A 17,949-nucleotide genomic window follows, 5' to 3' on the forward strand; every position below is an offset into this window, starting at 1 on the left:
GCAACATTGTCCATAGTTTGTCACATGCATATGAGGTAACTGGAAATACTATGACTTGGGTCAGGCATACATACCAGAGTTCTCAAACTGATTGTCTTAGTCTTTAACACTTGAAAGAGGTCTTTTGCAGATTTTCCCAATGCAGTACATCCTTTAATGTCTTGACTGTTGCTTTCATGAATGTTTTGGATCCAAGCAAAATGAAGTTTTTAATAACTTTAACCTTTTCTCCACTTATGTTATTTATTGGCCCAATTGTAAGCATTTTTGTTTCCTTTACACTGAAGGCTACAGTCCTTACTGAAGGCTATAATCTATGATCCTTGTCACTTAGTATTTCAAGTTCTCTTTGATTCCAGCAAGCAAGGTTGTGCCGTCTGCATATTGATAAGTCTACCTCCAATCCTGATGTCATGTTCCTCGTATAATCCAGCTTCTTGGTTTATTTGCTCAGCATTAAGATTGAATAATTATGGTGAAAGGATACAACCCTGACACACACCTTTCCTGATTTTAAACCATTCAGTATTCCATTGTTTTGTTCTAACAACTGCCTCTTGTTCCTCATGAGCAAAATTAAGTGTTCTGGAATATCCATTCTTCACAATGTTATCCATAGTTTGTCATGATCTGTTACAGCAGTTTTAGATTTGAGAGTGTTACAGCAGCTCTGGGACTGGGAGTGACACATAGCTCTGGGATCAGGAATGGTGCAGCAGCCCTGGGCCCAAAGGTGTTGCAGCAACTCTTGATCTGTTCTCAAAGAAACCAAGGCCACTCAGAGAGGTGAAGTAGAGTTTCAGACTTTATTAAGCTGGCTGGCTCAGAGGAGATACATTCTCCAGATTCTGAGCCCCGAATACAGAGCAGTGCAGACTTATATGGTGTCAGAATCATGGAGGGGTTAGGTTGTGGAACTGTTTGAAGACAGGAGAAAAACCAGAGGATTGATTCCACTCAGTAACCTGATTGACATTCTACTTTGACTCCTGGGCAGAGAAGATTGGTCCCACTCAGTAACCTGATTAACATTTTAGCTTGTCTCCTGGGTGGAGAAGGCAGTGAATGTTTTTACCTTTTCCTGTTCAGATCCACAAGGCCGAAGGCTTTGCTTAGTCAATAAAGTACAAGTAAACATCTTTCTGGTATTCTCTGCTTTTAGTCAAGATTCCGCTGATGTCAGCAATGATATACCTTGTTCCATGTCCTCTTCTGAATCTGGATTGAATTTCTGGCAACTCCCTGTTGATGAACTGCTGTAACCATTTTTAAATGATCTTCAACATTTTGCTTGCATGTGATGCTAACATATTGTTCCTGGCCCACAAGCAAGTAAAGCTGAGTGCCTCTGGGCAGGAAGTTTGTTTGAGAAAGTGAGGTGCCTCCTGGCATTTATGTAATTGGGGGAGTTAGTTTTGCTGACCCATGGAGCTAGAGCCAAGTGTCTTCAGGCTGAGGCATATAGCAGCATGGAAAGTCTGGGTATTTATCAGCAGTTGGGCCATCTTTTTATGGAATGGGCATAAATATGGATATCTTCCAATCAGTTTGCCAGGTAGTTGTCTTCCAAATTTCTTGGCATAGACAAGTTATCACACGGAAGGTATAGGCTTTATTATAAGCCAGTAGCTTGTATATAAAGTTTAGGGGCTTAAATAGAAAACTGAGCTCTGCCCAGGAACTTGCAGCAACTGAAAATTTGCATTTAAAAATACATGCATATGTACCCAGAGCTGCTGAGAGAATAGAAGATTTACATTTAAAGGCAAGACCTTCAGTAAGTCATTTTGAATTTTGGGCAAGCAGTTTGACATTGGATGCTTCAAGACAAGAAAAGTGGATGCTCATCAGAGAACATTCTATTCTAGATCTGAGAGTTAAAGGGAGCCAGTGAGCAGTCAGGCTGGTAAGCTTGCTGGTAACTAGTTGGGTCCACTTGCTGAGGAGAAGTTGGAGAGAATGCAGCAATAAAGAATCAGGTTGAGAAAATAAAGGAAGGGTTGGCTGGTCTGATGTTGGGAAGATGTGTGAACTCTTGAACCTACGATATCAACCTAGCCCATGGGGGCTAGGACTGACGGAGAAGGAGAGATGGGAAAAGAGAATGAGGGGGTGGGGGTGAAAGAGAAAGAAGGGGCCAGCTATTCTGAAGTGCAGGACTCCCAAGCTTGTAGTTGGTACCCATTTGACCTAGTTTGGATTGCTAGGGCTTAATTGACCAGAAACCAGCCAAATAAAGAAAGAGATATTTGATACTGTGAGCTGGTATAAATTGCTGCAATTTTGATTGCTTGCTCTGTGCTAGACTTTGCTTATGGATGCAGATGCTCAAAAGTTCCAACAAGAATGATGATTCTTCACATCAAGGAACATGCTTGTCCCTTTAATATAATGGGCTAATATTGTTGTTAAGTGCTGTTGAGTTGGTTCTGACCCATAGTGACCTTGCATAGGGTTTCTGAGGTGCCCCTGATGAGCTTGAACTGCCAACCTTGTGGTTCAAACCAACTTTGCAGTCCAGTGCATTAGCCTACAATGCCACACCAGGAATCCAATGGTTGGTTTAGTTGTTGTTGTTGTTAAGCGCTGTTGAGTTGAGTTGTTTCCCACCTATAGAGACCCTGTATAGGATTCCCAAGGAGAAGCTGGTGAGCTTGAAGCACCGATCTTGTAGTTCAAGCTGACTTTGCAGTCCAGTGTATTAATTCACAGTGCCACACCAGGATTCCCCAATGGGTTAATGTTGTTGTTGTTGTTGTTGTTAAGTGCTGTCGAGCTGATTCTGATCCATAGCGATCCTGTATAGGGTTTCTGAGGAGCAGCTGGTGAGTTTAAACCACCGACCTTGCAGTTCAAATGGCTTTGCAGTCTGGCTCATTAATCCACAGTGCCACACTAAAATGTTGTTGTTAAGTGCCGTAGAGTCTATTTTGACCCATAGAGACCCTGTATAGGGTTTCCAAGGAGTAGCTGGTGAGCTTGAACTACTGACCTTGCAGTTCAAATGACTTTGCAGTCTGATGCAATAGCCCACAGCGCCACACCAGGACTCCATATAGGGATGGGCAATTTAGACACTGGATATCTAAAATGGGAGGAGATAAAGACACAATGTGGCTGCTTATAAGTTTTCATGAGTATGCACAGTTAAAATGATTATTATGGGAAAAAGTTCCATCTTTCATGTATGAAAGGGACAATGACTAGAAGAGCCAGGGGGGTGACCTTCAGTGCAGTGAATTATTTCATATGGCTCTTTTACCCATAGAGTTTACAATTCTACCAGACAACTTTTTTTCCTGATGACTGGATAAGAGAAGGTAGGAGAACATGTGGATATGATAGTATCTTAACCTGTTCTTAAGTGCCACAGTAGAGAAACACTGGTGAGAACTAAACATTTGGTCCTATGTAAATGCAAAAATGTTGGGATATATGTATATATTTTAGCTCTGGGCCCTGGAAGAAAAAACAGGTTTGGTAAGCATTTAGCCAGTCTTTATCATATACATAGCAACCAGGTTAGATCAGGGATTCTCAATATAACTTGAGTATCACCTAGGCCGAATTTTAAAATCTCTTGTAAAGCTTTCACTCCTCCCTTTTCTGCTTGCCTTAATGTAGGAATCAGCAAGCAATGCTAAGGAGTCCTGGTATGATGCTGTGGGTTAATGCACTGGACTTCAAAGTCAGTTTGACCTGTAAAGTCAGTGGTTCAAGCTTACCAGCTGCTCCTTAGAAACCCTACACAGGGTAGCTATGGGTTGTAAGCAATTCGATGGCATTCAACGAGAGGATATACTAACTTCACTATCTGTGGGCCCTTGCTTAAGCCAAGATGCTCCATGTTTCCATTCCTTTCATATGATATCTGTTCCCTTTGCTTGCTACTCCTTCCCTTCCAACTTCCTCTTCCTCCCAAACTAGCAAACTCCTCATTTTTTAAGAACCAAGTTAACAGATTACCTCTGTGATAACATAGAAGGCACAGATCTCACCTTAATGTTCACTGAACTTTATCCTTACCTCTACTGTTGCATGCATAAATAAGCTTGTATTATAATTAAGGAGCAGTATATTTTCAAAAGGATCAAGTTCATTAATATTAACAATAGAAAAACCATTACTAGACTTAGCTTCTCAAGGGCAAGGACTGGCTCCTAAGTATCTTCTGCTCTCCATACCTGCCTAGCATAGGCTTGGCTCTCTCATACTGAGGAAAGACTGAATATCTTTTGTATTCCTGCCACTTCTCAGCTGCCACACTTACTCTTTGTTTTGACTTGTAGTTTACTGGAAGGGACTGTCTATTAACATAACAGAAATGGTGATCCTGTATTCTTGCTTTTCTTAGGATGGTTAGGTTCTAAAGATTAAAAGAAAAAGTCTAGTGAGTGCAAAGGGAAAATACATTAAAAAAAAAAAAAAAGTCAGTGACCACAGACAATACCTCCTATTATATCCTATTTGAGCATTAGAAGCTAATTAACTATGACTTTCAACTGATCAATAAGGGTCTGTAATAAGTTGTAGACCTCTAACCCTAGACTTTTCAGTGCTCTACTGGTTACATCATGTTTCATACTCTCAAATTAGCTATTTTGAGAAAAGAAAAAGCATGATTTTAAAGCAGGCAAAATACATAAAAGGATAAACAAGAAGTCTTTCAACTCAGAGCACTTGTAAGAATTTTAATATTTATGAAGAATTTGAGGCCCAGAGTAAGCCCTGGCCCTTCTTCTAGTAGACTCCAGCGTTCATTCGCATTGAGGTCCTTTGGGGGATGTTCATAACCTTTACTTACGTGCGCGTTATTACAAAAGAATCTAAAATATTCTTGCATTAGCATGATCGTTATTTTCTTGGAAGCTATTATTAAATATGTAGCCATAATATTTACTGAGAAATCTCTGAGTACACTAACACTTAGCTTGTAAACATGTTAAATGCCTCACACATATTTCTTTTAAAAGCTATCACAATAAAAGCCCCAGTACTTGAAAAAAAATTTAAAAGCTGCTGTTACTACAATTTGGGTAGAATATGTCAAATATAGCTAGAAATAGTAAATAATCCCCTAAAAGCGACATTAGCAAATTACTTGGCAAATGAACAAAGAACCCTTTCTGCACCAGAATGAATGATGCCTTTATTTTTTCTAATGAGTTTGATTTTTGGAAACAGCTGTAGTGCATGTTGACAAAAGACAAAGCAGCGGACGTGGTAAAGCACTTTTGGTCAAGGCCAAAAGGGGTAAAAAACCAGGTTGCTAGCGGTGTAAACCGGCCTGAGTCCCAAGCTTCCCCCACCTCCTTTTTTAGTCTGTAGTCCTTGGGGCCTCTCCGCCCCACCCCACTTTCCAGGGCTCTGGTTACACACAGCCTTTAGAGTTGAACCAACTTGCGGCTGGCGGATTGGCGGCCGGGAGCTCAGGGGCTTTTGCGTTTTGTTAATTTAGTTCACCAGGCGCCCCGCACTGGCCGCTCTTTTGTGTCCGGCAGTGGCCCGGGGCCTCAGCTAGGAGCGCGTCCACCGCGTCCCCCACGCCCGCCCGCCTCCCAGGGGCCGGCACGTGCTGTGCCCGCCCGGTCCGCCGCCACCGCCGCCGCCGAGGGGGCGGAGGCCCCGGCCAGTAGGAGGAGGAGCAGCAGCAGGAGGCGACAGCTGCTGGGCCTTGGAGGCGCAGCGGAGAGGGGGCTGCGGGTCAGCGGGATCCACTCTGGGCTGCACACGGGCCCAGTGCCTGGCGACTCGTGGGAGCGGCCGCTGGGGATGTTCCCGGGCACTTCCTGACTGGCTGGCAGCGCGCACCCGGTGGACTCGCACACCCAGTCCCTCTGCGCCTGCCAGCTCGCTTGCTCGCTCGCTCGCTCACTCCTTCGCCTGCTGGCTGGCGCGGCCTCGCTCTGCGTCGGCCGCACCGCGGTGGAGGCGCGCGAAGGGGACACAGCTTGGGATGAGTGGATTGCGGGAAAACACACCACGGACGGGCCCCGAGACGCCGTGAAAAGGCGCTTTTCTCCGAGTCGAGTCGCCGCCCTGCCCTTGGATTTGAGATCATGTATGTACGCGTCGCCGTCCTGCCATTGTCTGTGCACTGAACGCGTGTCGTGTGCCTTGGTTAAGGGGCTCCTGCCCATCCTCACCGCGCGCCTGCCCACCCCCCGCACTTCCTGTTCGATTAAAGTGGACAGTCGAGCTGACCGTGGCCCCTTTCTCCTCCCGTCCCTTTCTCTGCCCCTGTAGGTCCATTCACATTGTGGCGCTGGGGAATGAGGGGGACGCTTTTCATCAGGACAATCGGCCGTCGGGGCTCATCCGCACGTACCTGGGAAGAAGCCCTCTGGTCTCAGGAGACGAAAGCAGCTTGTTGCTGAACGCGACCAGTACAGTGGCGCGTCCCGTGTTCACGGAGTATCAAGCCAGCGCATTTGGGAATGTCAAGCTGGTGGTCCACGACTGCCCTGTCTGGGTAAGGAGCAGCAGCTGCTCTGTGCTAGGCTGAAGGAGCCTTTTTTTTTTTTTTTTTCTTCCCTTTTTAAATCCCCCTTTTCCCTTTGCTCCTTTCCATGAAGGTGGAGTATCTGGGCCACTTGGGTAGAGTTTTTACACATTTGGGGGCGAAAATCTAGGGTTCTTTGTTTCAATGAACAGTGTGCAACCCAGAGAACACTCCTGGAAGGCAAAAAGCCCCGGTGGGAATGCAGAGCACTTACTCTACACTTCACGCTGTGGGTTGTCCCTTGGTAGACAGCTGACAGTTGAATGTGCCAACCCCAAGGGACTGGGTCACTAAGTTTCACCAGCAGAGAGCAATTTTTTTTGGTTTTTTTTTCATGCCTACCCAATGGATGATAATATAAAAATACTTTCACTGGGGCCGTTCAAAAATAGGAGCCTTGGAAAAAAAGGGAAGGGGAAGAGACAAAGACTGAAAATAAATTTCACATGACTCGTTTTTAGTATTATTCCCCTCTGAAAATTTTATATTAGTGTTTTCTGGTAGCGTAGTGGTTACGAATCGGGCTGCGAACCTTAAGGTCAGCGGTTCGAAACTACCAGCCGCTCCGCGGGAGAAAGATGAGGCTTTCTACTCCCGTAAAGATTTACACCTTCGGAAACCCTGTACAGGGTCGCTATGGGTCGGAACCGACTCGAAGGCACTTAACAACAACAACAACAACCCAATGGATGATAATATAAAAATACTTTCACTGGGGCCGTTCAAAAATAGGAGCCTTGGAAAAAGAGGGAAGGGGAAGAGACAAAGACTGAAAATAAATTTCACGTGACTCGTTTTTAGTATTATTCCCCTCTGAAAATTTTATATTAGTGTTTTTATTTTGAATAATGTAGATACTCTTGTTATATTGGCCATTTATTTTTACTGACTCCTAAATGAGAAATATTAATGCTGCTTAGAGTTAATTTTTCAATTAAAAAAATTATTAACAGTACATCAATTCCAATTTAATTTTTGAGTGATTGGTAAAAGAAGAAAGGAATAGCCTTAGTCATACACATAAATGTCCTCTGTACACAACATATTTTGAATGTTTTCATTTAATCTGAAAATTTCTGGTATTTTATGTTGGAGTTATGTTGGTGTTTTAAGATTGAACTTTATGAAAAACATTTCAGTGCCTGAAAACAAAATGCAGATAAGCATTAAATAAGACTTATACATTCAAGCAGCAATTAAAAAACAAACAAACCTCCTGAGTCAAACTGTTGTTGTTAGGTACCCTGGAGTTCCGACTCAGCGACCTTATGCACAGCAGAACAAAACACTGCGTGATTCTGCGTCATTCTCAGAATTGTTAACGCCTGTGCTTGCCCATCTTTCTAAATAAACGTATATACAGTTTATGTAGAAAAATTTCTTATATAGTTGTCCATATTACGGAGAGATAATTTCCCCATATAAATTTTCAGTTAAAGGAAAATTTGTTGTTGTGTACCGTTGAGTCAATTCCAACTCATAGCAACCCTTGGAGTATAGTGTAGACCTGCCCCATAGGGTTACCTAGGCTGTAATCTTTACTGGAGCAGACGCTTGCCTGTTTGAACCTACAAGTGGCTCCTCAAAAGGACAGACCAGGTCATTGTTGTTGTTGTGATGTGTTGTGGAGTCGGTTCTGACTAATAGCCACCTGTACATGATTTCTGAGGCTGTAAATCTTTTCGGGAGCAGAAAGCCTCCTCTTTCTCCCATGGAACAGCTGGTACTTTTTGAACTACTGATCCTGAGGTTAGCAGCCCGTTTTGTAACCATCACACTACCAGAGCTCCTTCCTGGAAAGATTACAGTCTAGGAGACCCTATGGGGCAGTTCTAGAGTCTTGGTGTGGCGCTGTGGGTTAATGTGCTGGACTGCAAAGTTGCTTTGAACCTCAAGGTTGGCAGTTCAAACTCACCAGCTGCTCCTCGGAAACCTATACAGGATTGCTATGAGTTGGAACCTACTTGTAGGCACTTAAAAACAACAGCAATGGGGCCTTTCTATATTAGGGTCACTAAGAGTCTGATTCAACTTCATGGCAGCCAGAAAAGAAAGGAACTGAAAAACAAAAACCAACCCTTTTGAATAACAGGATTGCTAGTCCTATGGCACGGTGGGTTAATGTGCCAGACTGCAAAGCCGTTTGAACTGCAAGGTTGGTGGTTCAAAGCTCACTAGCTGCTCCTTGGAAACCTTGTACAGGGTCACTATGGGTCGGAATCGACTTGACAGCACTTAATAAGAACAGTCCTAGTGTGGCGCTGTAGGGTAAGCACTAGACTGTTAACTGCAGTGTCAATGGCTCAAATTCACCACCAGCTCCTCAGTCATCCTATACAGGGTTTCTGAGTTGAACATGACTAAACAGCACTTAACAACAACATTAAATTCCTAATTGTAACAGTACTGATGCTAATAATAAGAGGAGTATTGGTAAGAGTTTGTTAAAGTGTGTATGGACATACTAACAAATGAATCCTTTTTTCAAACAAAACAAAAACAAAAACTTTCATTATGACAAATCTTACAGTCGACATTCATATTGGTTCAACATGCAATGAATTGTTGTTGTTGTTATGTGCTGCTGAATCAGTTCTGACTCAGCAAACCGTATAGGGTTTCCAAGGAGCAGCTGATGGGTTTGAACCTCCAGCCTGTGGTTAGAAGCCCAGTACTGATCACACCAGGACTTCATATGAGTGAGTAGAGTAAATAAACATAAGGAAACTAAAACAAGCTGAATTAGAATGTTAGATTTTTTTTTTCCAGTTTAACAGCTCTTCTGTTTATGTTGTTAATTTAGCAAAAATCACTACGTTGTGACCTTGTGTATTATGCTTAGAAAATGGAACCTTTTAAATGATTATGGTTTATTATGCTATTGTTTTTGTGTGTAAATTTGTAGCCAGGTACAGGTTTCTAGGTTATTATGGTCTTCAGGTATAATAATACAAATTTCTAGGGTTACTCATTATAAAATGCTTTATTTTTCTTTGGGTAATAAGGAAAGCTCAGTAGAGATATTAAAGTTAATGATACTTCATCAGCTGATGTTTGACATAGGTACTGAATCAGAATATTAAATATTGCAAAGCCAATAGAGCACAGATTTTGATAACCAAAGGACTTCTCACTGCCACTTAATGAGAGTGTCCTTGATAAGTTATTTATCCTCTTTCATCTGTATATTTCCTGGGTCTTAGAGTAGTAGTGTAGTGGTTACAAATTGGGCTGCGAACCTTAAGGTCAGCAGTTCGAAACTATCAGCTGTTCCACCGGAGAAAGATGAGGCTTTCTGCTCCCATAAAGATTTACAGCCTTGGAAACCCTGTACAGGGTCGCTAGGAGTCGGAACTGACTCCACGGCACTTAACAACAACAAGAGTTGTACTAAGGATTCAATGAGACACCGAAGCCTGCTGGCAGTGAGTTGATCTTTTTACTCATAATGACTTTATAGGATAGAGTAGAATAGCTCCTTAAGGTTTCTGAGACTGTAACTCTATTCAGGAGCAAGGCAGTTTCAGCTTTCTCCTGTGGAGTGGCTGGTGGATGTGAACCACCGACCTTTTGGTTAGCAGTCCAATGCTTAGCAACCACTGTACTACATGAGATTGCACATGTAAAATTCCAAGCAGAGTGGCTGGCACATAGTGGATGCTCATTAGTGGTATTCTACTTGAATACAAGTTTATTAAGGAGCTCTGGTAGCTTAGTGGTTATGAATTAGGCCAGCAGTTCGAAATTACTAGCTGTTCCGCGAGAGAAAGATGAGGCTTTCTGCTCCTGTAAAGATTTACAGCCTTGGCGCTATGAGTCGGAATTGACTCCATGGCACATAACCACCAACCATCACCACATGTTTATTACTACTTTAACAATGTATCACTTACACTAAGCAAGAGTCAAGATTTTTTGCACATAAAATACATTGAGACAGTGATGTTAGTATTTCGTCGGTGCTGTATTTGCAGCCCCACAGTCATGTAGAATAAAGATGTTTCACTGTAGAAATTCAGATTAAAAATAAGATTTTAAAATGATTTTTCAAAAGATGAATTCAGTCCTACAAATGTTGTTCTATGCCTTGTATTGCATAACTCCCTAGAGGAAATCCTGGCACTAATTTACAAAGGGTGGGAAATTTTTATTTCCTTCATAATTCTGGAAACCAATAGTGTACTTTATCTCTGACATAGTTTGAGAAGAAATGCATTGTTTTCAAGTTGGATTGAGATAGTTGAAATTTTCTTCCTTAATCCTCATCTGAATATCCTTAGTCTTATTCTGGAACCTTGCTCTACATACTTGGCATTTTCAAAATAAAAATATTTTAGATGTATCAGATATAGCTCATTTTTTAGTATATCTCTCTTACCACTCACTTCCTTTTTCTGAGTGTTGTTACATTATTATCCCATTTTGCGTTTCTTTGTCTTTTCTTATTTACCAAAAATATTACGTAAAAAGCAGTGACGTAATTAATGCATTTATAATTTTTGTCTGACTTATATTACAAATACAGTTGCAGTCTTTATACATCCTCAGTACCACAGTATTAATGATGCTAGTATCCATTTTCTCATGACACTTTTTCCTTAAGTGTCTCTTCTCTATACCTTTTTGGTAACTCTGGAATTTTGAACTCTGTGAAATGGGAAGAGAGGTGTTTTTGTTGTTGTTGTTGTTGTTCTTGTTTTGTTTTTTTTTTTTTAATCGGTTCTTTCAGAAGAGATGACTAATACTGGTCTAATACTGGTTTCACGTATATTTGGTTTTTTATCCCATTCATCTGACTTTCCCCCATTCTTTGTTACACTTTTATACTACTCTTTGGAAACCTTATACAGGGTCGCTATGAGTCAGAAATGACTCCTTGATGGCACTTGACAAAAACAACATACTTATATATTTGAACTTGAATAATAGGATAGAGACCCAGTTGGGACTGAAGGGATTTTGCAGTTTGAGATTTTGAAATTAGTGCTCTGCTGGGAAGCTTTCACATTGCCCAGTCCTGTCTCTTACTCCACTTCTACCCACTATTATTTCTTCTACCTAGTGTAAACTTTTGCCTTTGGTGTTTTTATTCTATAGTTTGCCAAATTTATGGGTCTTTTAAATTTCCTTAAACAGTGCTCTATCCACTTCACTTTCAGAACGGCGGTTGTTGCTAAGTGCCGTGGAGTCGGTTTTGACTCAGAGTGACCCTGTATAGGGTTTCCAAAGAGCAACTAGTGGGTTTGAACCACTTGCCTTGCGGTTACCAGTCCAGTGCTTATCCTATAGCACCACACCAGGAATCCTATCTAAAACTTCTGCTACCCTTCTTACTCAAGTGTACTTGTGGGAGATAGGTAGGTGAGGGAGTGTATAAGGAATTGGGAGAGGCTTTGGAGGGGGTGAGGAGCCCTGGCAGTGCAGTGGTTAACTACTTGTCTGCTAATTGAAAGGTCAGTCTTTCAAATCCACCAGTTTCTTTGTGGGCGAAAGATGTGGCAGTTTGCGTCCATAAAGATCCAGCCTTGGAAAGCTTGTGGGGCCATTTTACTTTGTCTTGTAGAATCCTTGTGAGTCAGAACTGACTTGATGGCAGTGAGTTTTGTTTTGTGTTAGTAATACAAGGCTGGGGAGACTTGGTGAGAAGAAGTTCTCAGAGAGAAAGGGCATTGCTCTAAGACACTATTCTAGAATTCGGATTAAAGCTCTTTCACACTCATCTTGAGTGATTGATTGCCTCAGACACTATTGCCCAGATTGGGGCTCACATTTCAATGCACTGTAGGATAAGCACAGGACCGCAAGGTCAGTTTAAAATACAAGGTTGGTGGTTCAAACTCAGCCACCACTCGGAAACCCTCTACTGGGTCGCTATGAGTTGGAACTGACTTGAAGGCACTTAGCAACAACAACAACAACAAGGGAAAAAAAATGTCTATGTGGCCGTGATATTAGATGCATAAAGATATTTTTCATATGGAATTGTTCACAAAGAAGCTTTGAAAATTTAATTACTTTTGGTCCCAATCTAATTTGTTGTTGTTGTTGTTAAGTGTTGAGTTGATTCTGACTCATAGCAACCCTGTTAGGGTTTCTGAGGAGCGGCTGCTGGGTTTGAACAGCTGACCTTTCAGTTTGCAGTCCAGTGCTTATCCTACAGTGCCACACCAGGACTGTAAATATAAATATTATTAAATGTAATCCAAAAGTAAAGATTTCAAAACTAGCCCAGTTTATCCTACCCTTTATATAAGCAAAATCCATTCATTGCAAATATATCCCTTACCATGTTAACCCCTTAACAAAAACACAGTCTCTTTTGGAGGCATAATCCATCCCACCCCACATATACACTATTTGTTGTTGATAGGTGCCATCGAGTCAGTACCGACTCATAGCTACCCTATGCACAACAGAACGAAACACTGCCCGATCCTGGGCCAACTTCATAACTGTCATAAACACTATACACATGTATATATGGTCTGTTCTGACTCATAGCAACCCTGTACAGGACTTCTGAGGCTGTAAATCATTACGGTAGTAGAAAGCCTCATATTTCTCTCACAGAACAGCTGGTAGTTTCAAACTGCAGACCTTGAGGTTAGTAGCATAATTCGTAACCACTTATGCTATCAGAGCTCCTTATACACATATGGTATTATCCAAAAAAATGGATGAAGTTGAAAAGTATATATGAATTTTGGAAATATGGATGAAAAATATGGAATAACACAGAGTTCACAGTTGATTTAGAATATCAAAACACTGAAAGAAAGATTTAAAAATATTTTTAATCCTGTGAAGTGTCTATACTCATTCCAATGTATCACATCTACTGCCATAGTGCTACATACTTGTGATACAAAACAGCTTAGTTTTAAAGTGAAATGTTTATTTTTAAGTACAGATATTGAAAGAGGTTGCTTACGTTATGATTCTCAGGAATTTTCTAGATTTTATGTTTTATTACTGCATATTTTTTTTTCCTAGACAAACTAAGTAAAATAAAAATTTGAAAAGAACAGATTCTAAACATTTTTGTTTTATATAGTATTTAAAAATTAAGTAATCTTTATGAATTGTAAGAATTAGAATACAGCAAAATATTGAATATGTTTTCATTGATTTTGCAAAAAATAAATAAGAATACCCTTTGCATTTTGGTTTAGGATATTTTTGACAGTGATTGGTACACCTCTCGGAATCTCATTGGGGGCGCCGACATCATTGTGATAAAATACAATGTAAATGACAAGTTTTCATTCCATGAAGTAAAAGATAATTATATTCCTGTGATTAAAAGAGCATTAAACTCGGTTCCGGTGATCATTGCTGCTGTTGGTACCAGACAAAATGGTGAGTATTTAATTTTTTGTATTATAGTGGGAGTGTGTAGGTACCATATTACTTTTAACAGAACTAAGTTTACTAATGATGAATACAATAAAAAAAAAAAAAAATTACGGTGGATTCAAATGCCAGCTGCTAAATCTATCAGCGGATATGCTAATGAAACATCAAAGGAGACTGTCTCAACTGTCTGTGATTCTGAGGGATACCAATCTGTCTTCTAATTTGCTCTTCTACAGAAGGGAAGGAAGACAGCCATTGTGTTCTTTTGACATATGAGAGGTTGTAGGCTGACACAATGCTGGAAAAGTACCTTTTGGTAACCTAGCAAAGCACTGTGTCTCCATATGACAAACACCCAACTGTGAACCACAAATTCCACAGTTCAAGGTCACCAGCCACTCCGTGGGAGTAAGATGAGGCTTTCTACTCCCACAAAAATTTAAAAGCCTCGAAAGCCCTACACTTAACACTTAATAAGAACAACAAAATATCAAAGTGGGAAAGATAGATTGTACACATAAGACTATGGATTTGGGAGCGGAACTTTTAGATCATCTACCCCAGAACTCACCAATATTCTTAAATTTATTATAAATGCAATTAAGATAATATATAGAGTTTTTGTCTGGCTGATGTCACTTAGGATAATACTTTTGAGATTCATCCCTGTTGCCTATAATCTGTAGTTTGTTCTTATTGCCGTGTAATATTCTGTAGTATGAATATGCCACAATTGGCTTCCTTGTTGCCATTCTCCCTTTGAAGACTGTTTGCGTTGTTACTTTACAACTGGGTCATAGGATGGCATATGTTTATCATTCATAGATACAATTGAAGTAGGCTTGACTCTTCTTGACCCCACACCCCCACTACTTCCCTATATTTATTTTGCCTGGGCCATGATGTTTCAGTCATTCACTTTCCAAACCGAGTCCTCTTCTTGACTTTCCATTCATGCTTCACTCTACTAGGGACTGACTTCCACTTTCACAGTTAAATGGAGGTTGTTTTCAGTCATATCGCCAATTGCTTCCTTATTGCCAAATTTAATATACTTTAACATCAATTCTTTGAGATTATTCAAATACACCTCTCCCTCCACATAATAACGTTACTCTGTTTTTCTTTTCTGGGTCTTCTAATTCTGGTTCTCTTCCTCCCCACACCACACATTGTGTAGTAGTTTCTAAGAATTCCTTCCATCCTTTGGCTTCATCTCATCTTGCTCTTTACCTGGACCACAAGCCTTCTGGTCTGCTCTGACTTGCTCTGTATTTTCACTGATGATGGCCCTGTCTGTTTTTTCTGGTTCCATTTTCACTTTTGATCTGTGTTTCCACAGACATCTGCTTTTCCCCCAAGTTCCCCATCTTGGCAAGTGTTGATAAAACTGTCCAAGCAAGCATCATCTAGACTCCACCTTCCTTCCTATTCCTCACATCCACTTGACTAAGACTCTTTTCTATTGTACATGTCAGATCTCAGACTCAACATTTTCTCTTCATCTCCATTGGGCTGCAGATCCTAGACATTTAATTATCTTTAGGACAAGCACTGGACTGCGAACCACAGGGTGGGTAGTTCAAGTTCACCAGCTGCACCACAGGAGAAAGACGAGACTTTCTGCTCCAAGAAAGTTGTACAGCCTCAGAAACTGTATACAGGGTTATTATGGATTGGGACTGACTCGACGGCACTTAACAACAATAGCAAGTGGCCATTTAGTGGCTTTTTCTAAAGGAGGAAGTTCCAGATTTTGTGTAGGGGCTAAAATTTATCTAATCTGAGCGGTCTTTTGTAAGGAAAGAGCTCTATGGCTCTGTGGGTTAATGCACCAGACTTCAAAGCCATTTGAACTGCAAGGTCAGTGGCTCAAGCTCTCCCTCCAGCTGCTCCTCGGAAACCCTATACAGGGTAGCTATGGGTCAGAACCAACTCAATGGCATTTAATAACAACATATATAGATATACACACACACACACACACACACAAAACTGCATATTTCGAATAAGAAAAGAAAGCACAACACATTACAAATCTGAAAAAGTTGTCAAATACCCAAATATTTTCCAAAATAGCATGAAGTTGTTGTTTTTTTTAATTTACTTAACAGTCTGACACTTCTCTAACTTGTCTTCATATATTTTTGGGGTCATAATTTAAAACCTTGGAAACCCTATACAGGGTTGCTTTGAGTCAGAACCGACTCATCAACACTTACCAACAACAATACTCTTTGATGAAAATTTCCCTTGTAATTTGTGAATGTTGTTTGTGTTCATTCTCACCCTGTTTCTTCCTTACTCTTTCCCTCCCTTTTTCTTCTCTCCCTTCCTTCAATCATTTCTCAGATCTGACAGGGCCGGGAGATCCCAGTGTGGACTTAGATTGCCATCTTGAAATTGGCAGTGAATATGATCCCTTATTTTTCCATTCAGGCCTCTGCCTATTCTGTCCCCTTTGATTGGAGTGGTCTCTATAGGGGCATCACTGGCATTGGTGCTACCCAGTGCAGTAACTCATGGTATTTATCTCCCCATGGGCCTCTTCCTATACAAGACCATACAGAATCATTAGTAATATTTATTATCAATTTAAATCTTAAAGTAATATATAAGCAAAATGAGAAATTGCCTACAGATAATTCTTAGATTATATGAATATTGACAACAGTTATTTTGTAAAATCTGCATTGAATTACATTGTTAATTGCAACATTATTACGATTGTTGTTGTTAAGTGCCATTGCATTGGTTCAGACTCATAGCGACCCTGTATAGGATTTCCGAGGAGCAACTGGTGAGCTTGAACCACCAACCTTGCAGTCCAGCTTATTAACCTACAGTGCCATACCAATACACTACATTATTCATAACCGAACAGAAATCTTATTTGATTTTTATCCTTCTTTTCCTTTAATTACTACTTAATTCTCCAGTAAGCTATTAATAAGATTAACAAATATGAATCACCACTGTATTGTAGCTAAAACAGAAGATCTGACAAAATCAGTAACTGTAAGAGCATAAGCAACAACAAAAGCAGCAGTACCACTTGTAGTGCATGCAGATGAAACCATGTGATCTGAAGCATCATTGTAATTGGATAATAATGCCATCTCTGTCCAAATTACATTTGTTGTTGTTAAGTGCCATTGAGTTGGTTCAGACTCATAGCGACCCGGCATAGGAATTCCAAGGAGCAGCTGGTGAGTATGAACCACCCACCTTGCCTTTTAAATCAACCTTACTTATCCTACAGTGCCACACTGACCTCAAAAATCAAGTGAGCATATATTTTAGCCTTGTAGATATGTTGATACATGTAAGCTAGATTTATATGTGCTGATTGTTATAGATACAAGGATACTTTTATTAAAAAAAAAAAAACAAAACAGTCAGCTGAAACACTGCACAGAAATTCTATAGACAGTTATTTAGGTGTTACCCCATCTGAGTGTCCCCTGATATAGTCATCCCACACTCTCCTAGTGACATCACGGCCTTTACACAGCCCTGACCATCTCTGCATAGCAAATTCATACTCATCCTTTAAATCATTAGCTCTTCTGTGAAATTGTTCATAATCCTCCCAGGGAGAGTTGGTAGTATCTGTTCTTGGTTACTTTGTGTACTTGTATTATACACTTAATATATTATGTTGTTGTTTGCAGTCTCGTCTATCTGAGCTTCTTTATCTTTGTATCTTTAGTGCCTGGTGGGTACGAAATAAATGTATGTTCAATGACTGAATGAAATGATCTTATAAATGATTAAGTGAAAAACTCAATTTCATGAACAAGATGAAATTGATTTACCATATACAATGTGATTACAAAGTAATCACAAATCTAAATTTGGCTATTCTACTCAAGGACGTTGAGAGTCTTCCTCTTTCTTCTCTGCCTCTGCTTCCCCCCTCCCTCCCCTGCCTCATACACGTAATTATGTTTGGTGCTCTCTGTAACTCCTTTCTTCTGATTCATTTTATAATTCGTTCAACAAAGACAATTAGCCTCATCTCTTTTCCTTTGCTACTATTTGTTTTTGACAGGCTTGACTGTAGGTGTGTCTTCCTCTTCTGATTTGGT

At 40.6% G+C, this 17,949-nt stretch overlaps 1 protein-coding gene across 1 annotated transcript in view; it reads left to right on the forward strand.

Moving 5' to 3' along the window:
* The first annotated feature begins 5,840 nt into the window (after positions 1 to 5,840).
* The window catches only part of RHOBTB3 (Rho-related BTB domain containing 3), an 86,139-nt gene continuing 74,030 nt past the window's right edge, over positions 5,841 to 17,949 (forward strand). The window contains exons 1-3 of the mRNA XM_006867884.1: positions 5,841 to 6,061; positions 6,247 to 6,472; positions 13,675 to 13,861. Of these exons, the coding sequence (XP_006867946.1) occupies positions 6,060 to 6,061; positions 6,247 to 6,472; positions 13,675 to 13,861 (415 nt within the window). The 5' untranslated portion in view covers positions 5,841 to 6,059. The remainder of the gene's footprint in view (positions 6,062 to 6,246; positions 6,473 to 13,674; positions 13,862 to 17,949) is intronic.

This window comes from Chrysochloris asiatica, unplaced genomic scaffold (assembly GCF_000296735.1).
Source record: "Chrysochloris asiatica unplaced genomic scaffold, ChrAsi1.0 scaffold00111, whole genome shotgun sequence".
Lineage (NCBI taxonomy): Eukaryota > Metazoa > Chordata > Mammalia > Afrosoricida > Chrysochloridae > Chrysochloris > Chrysochloris asiatica.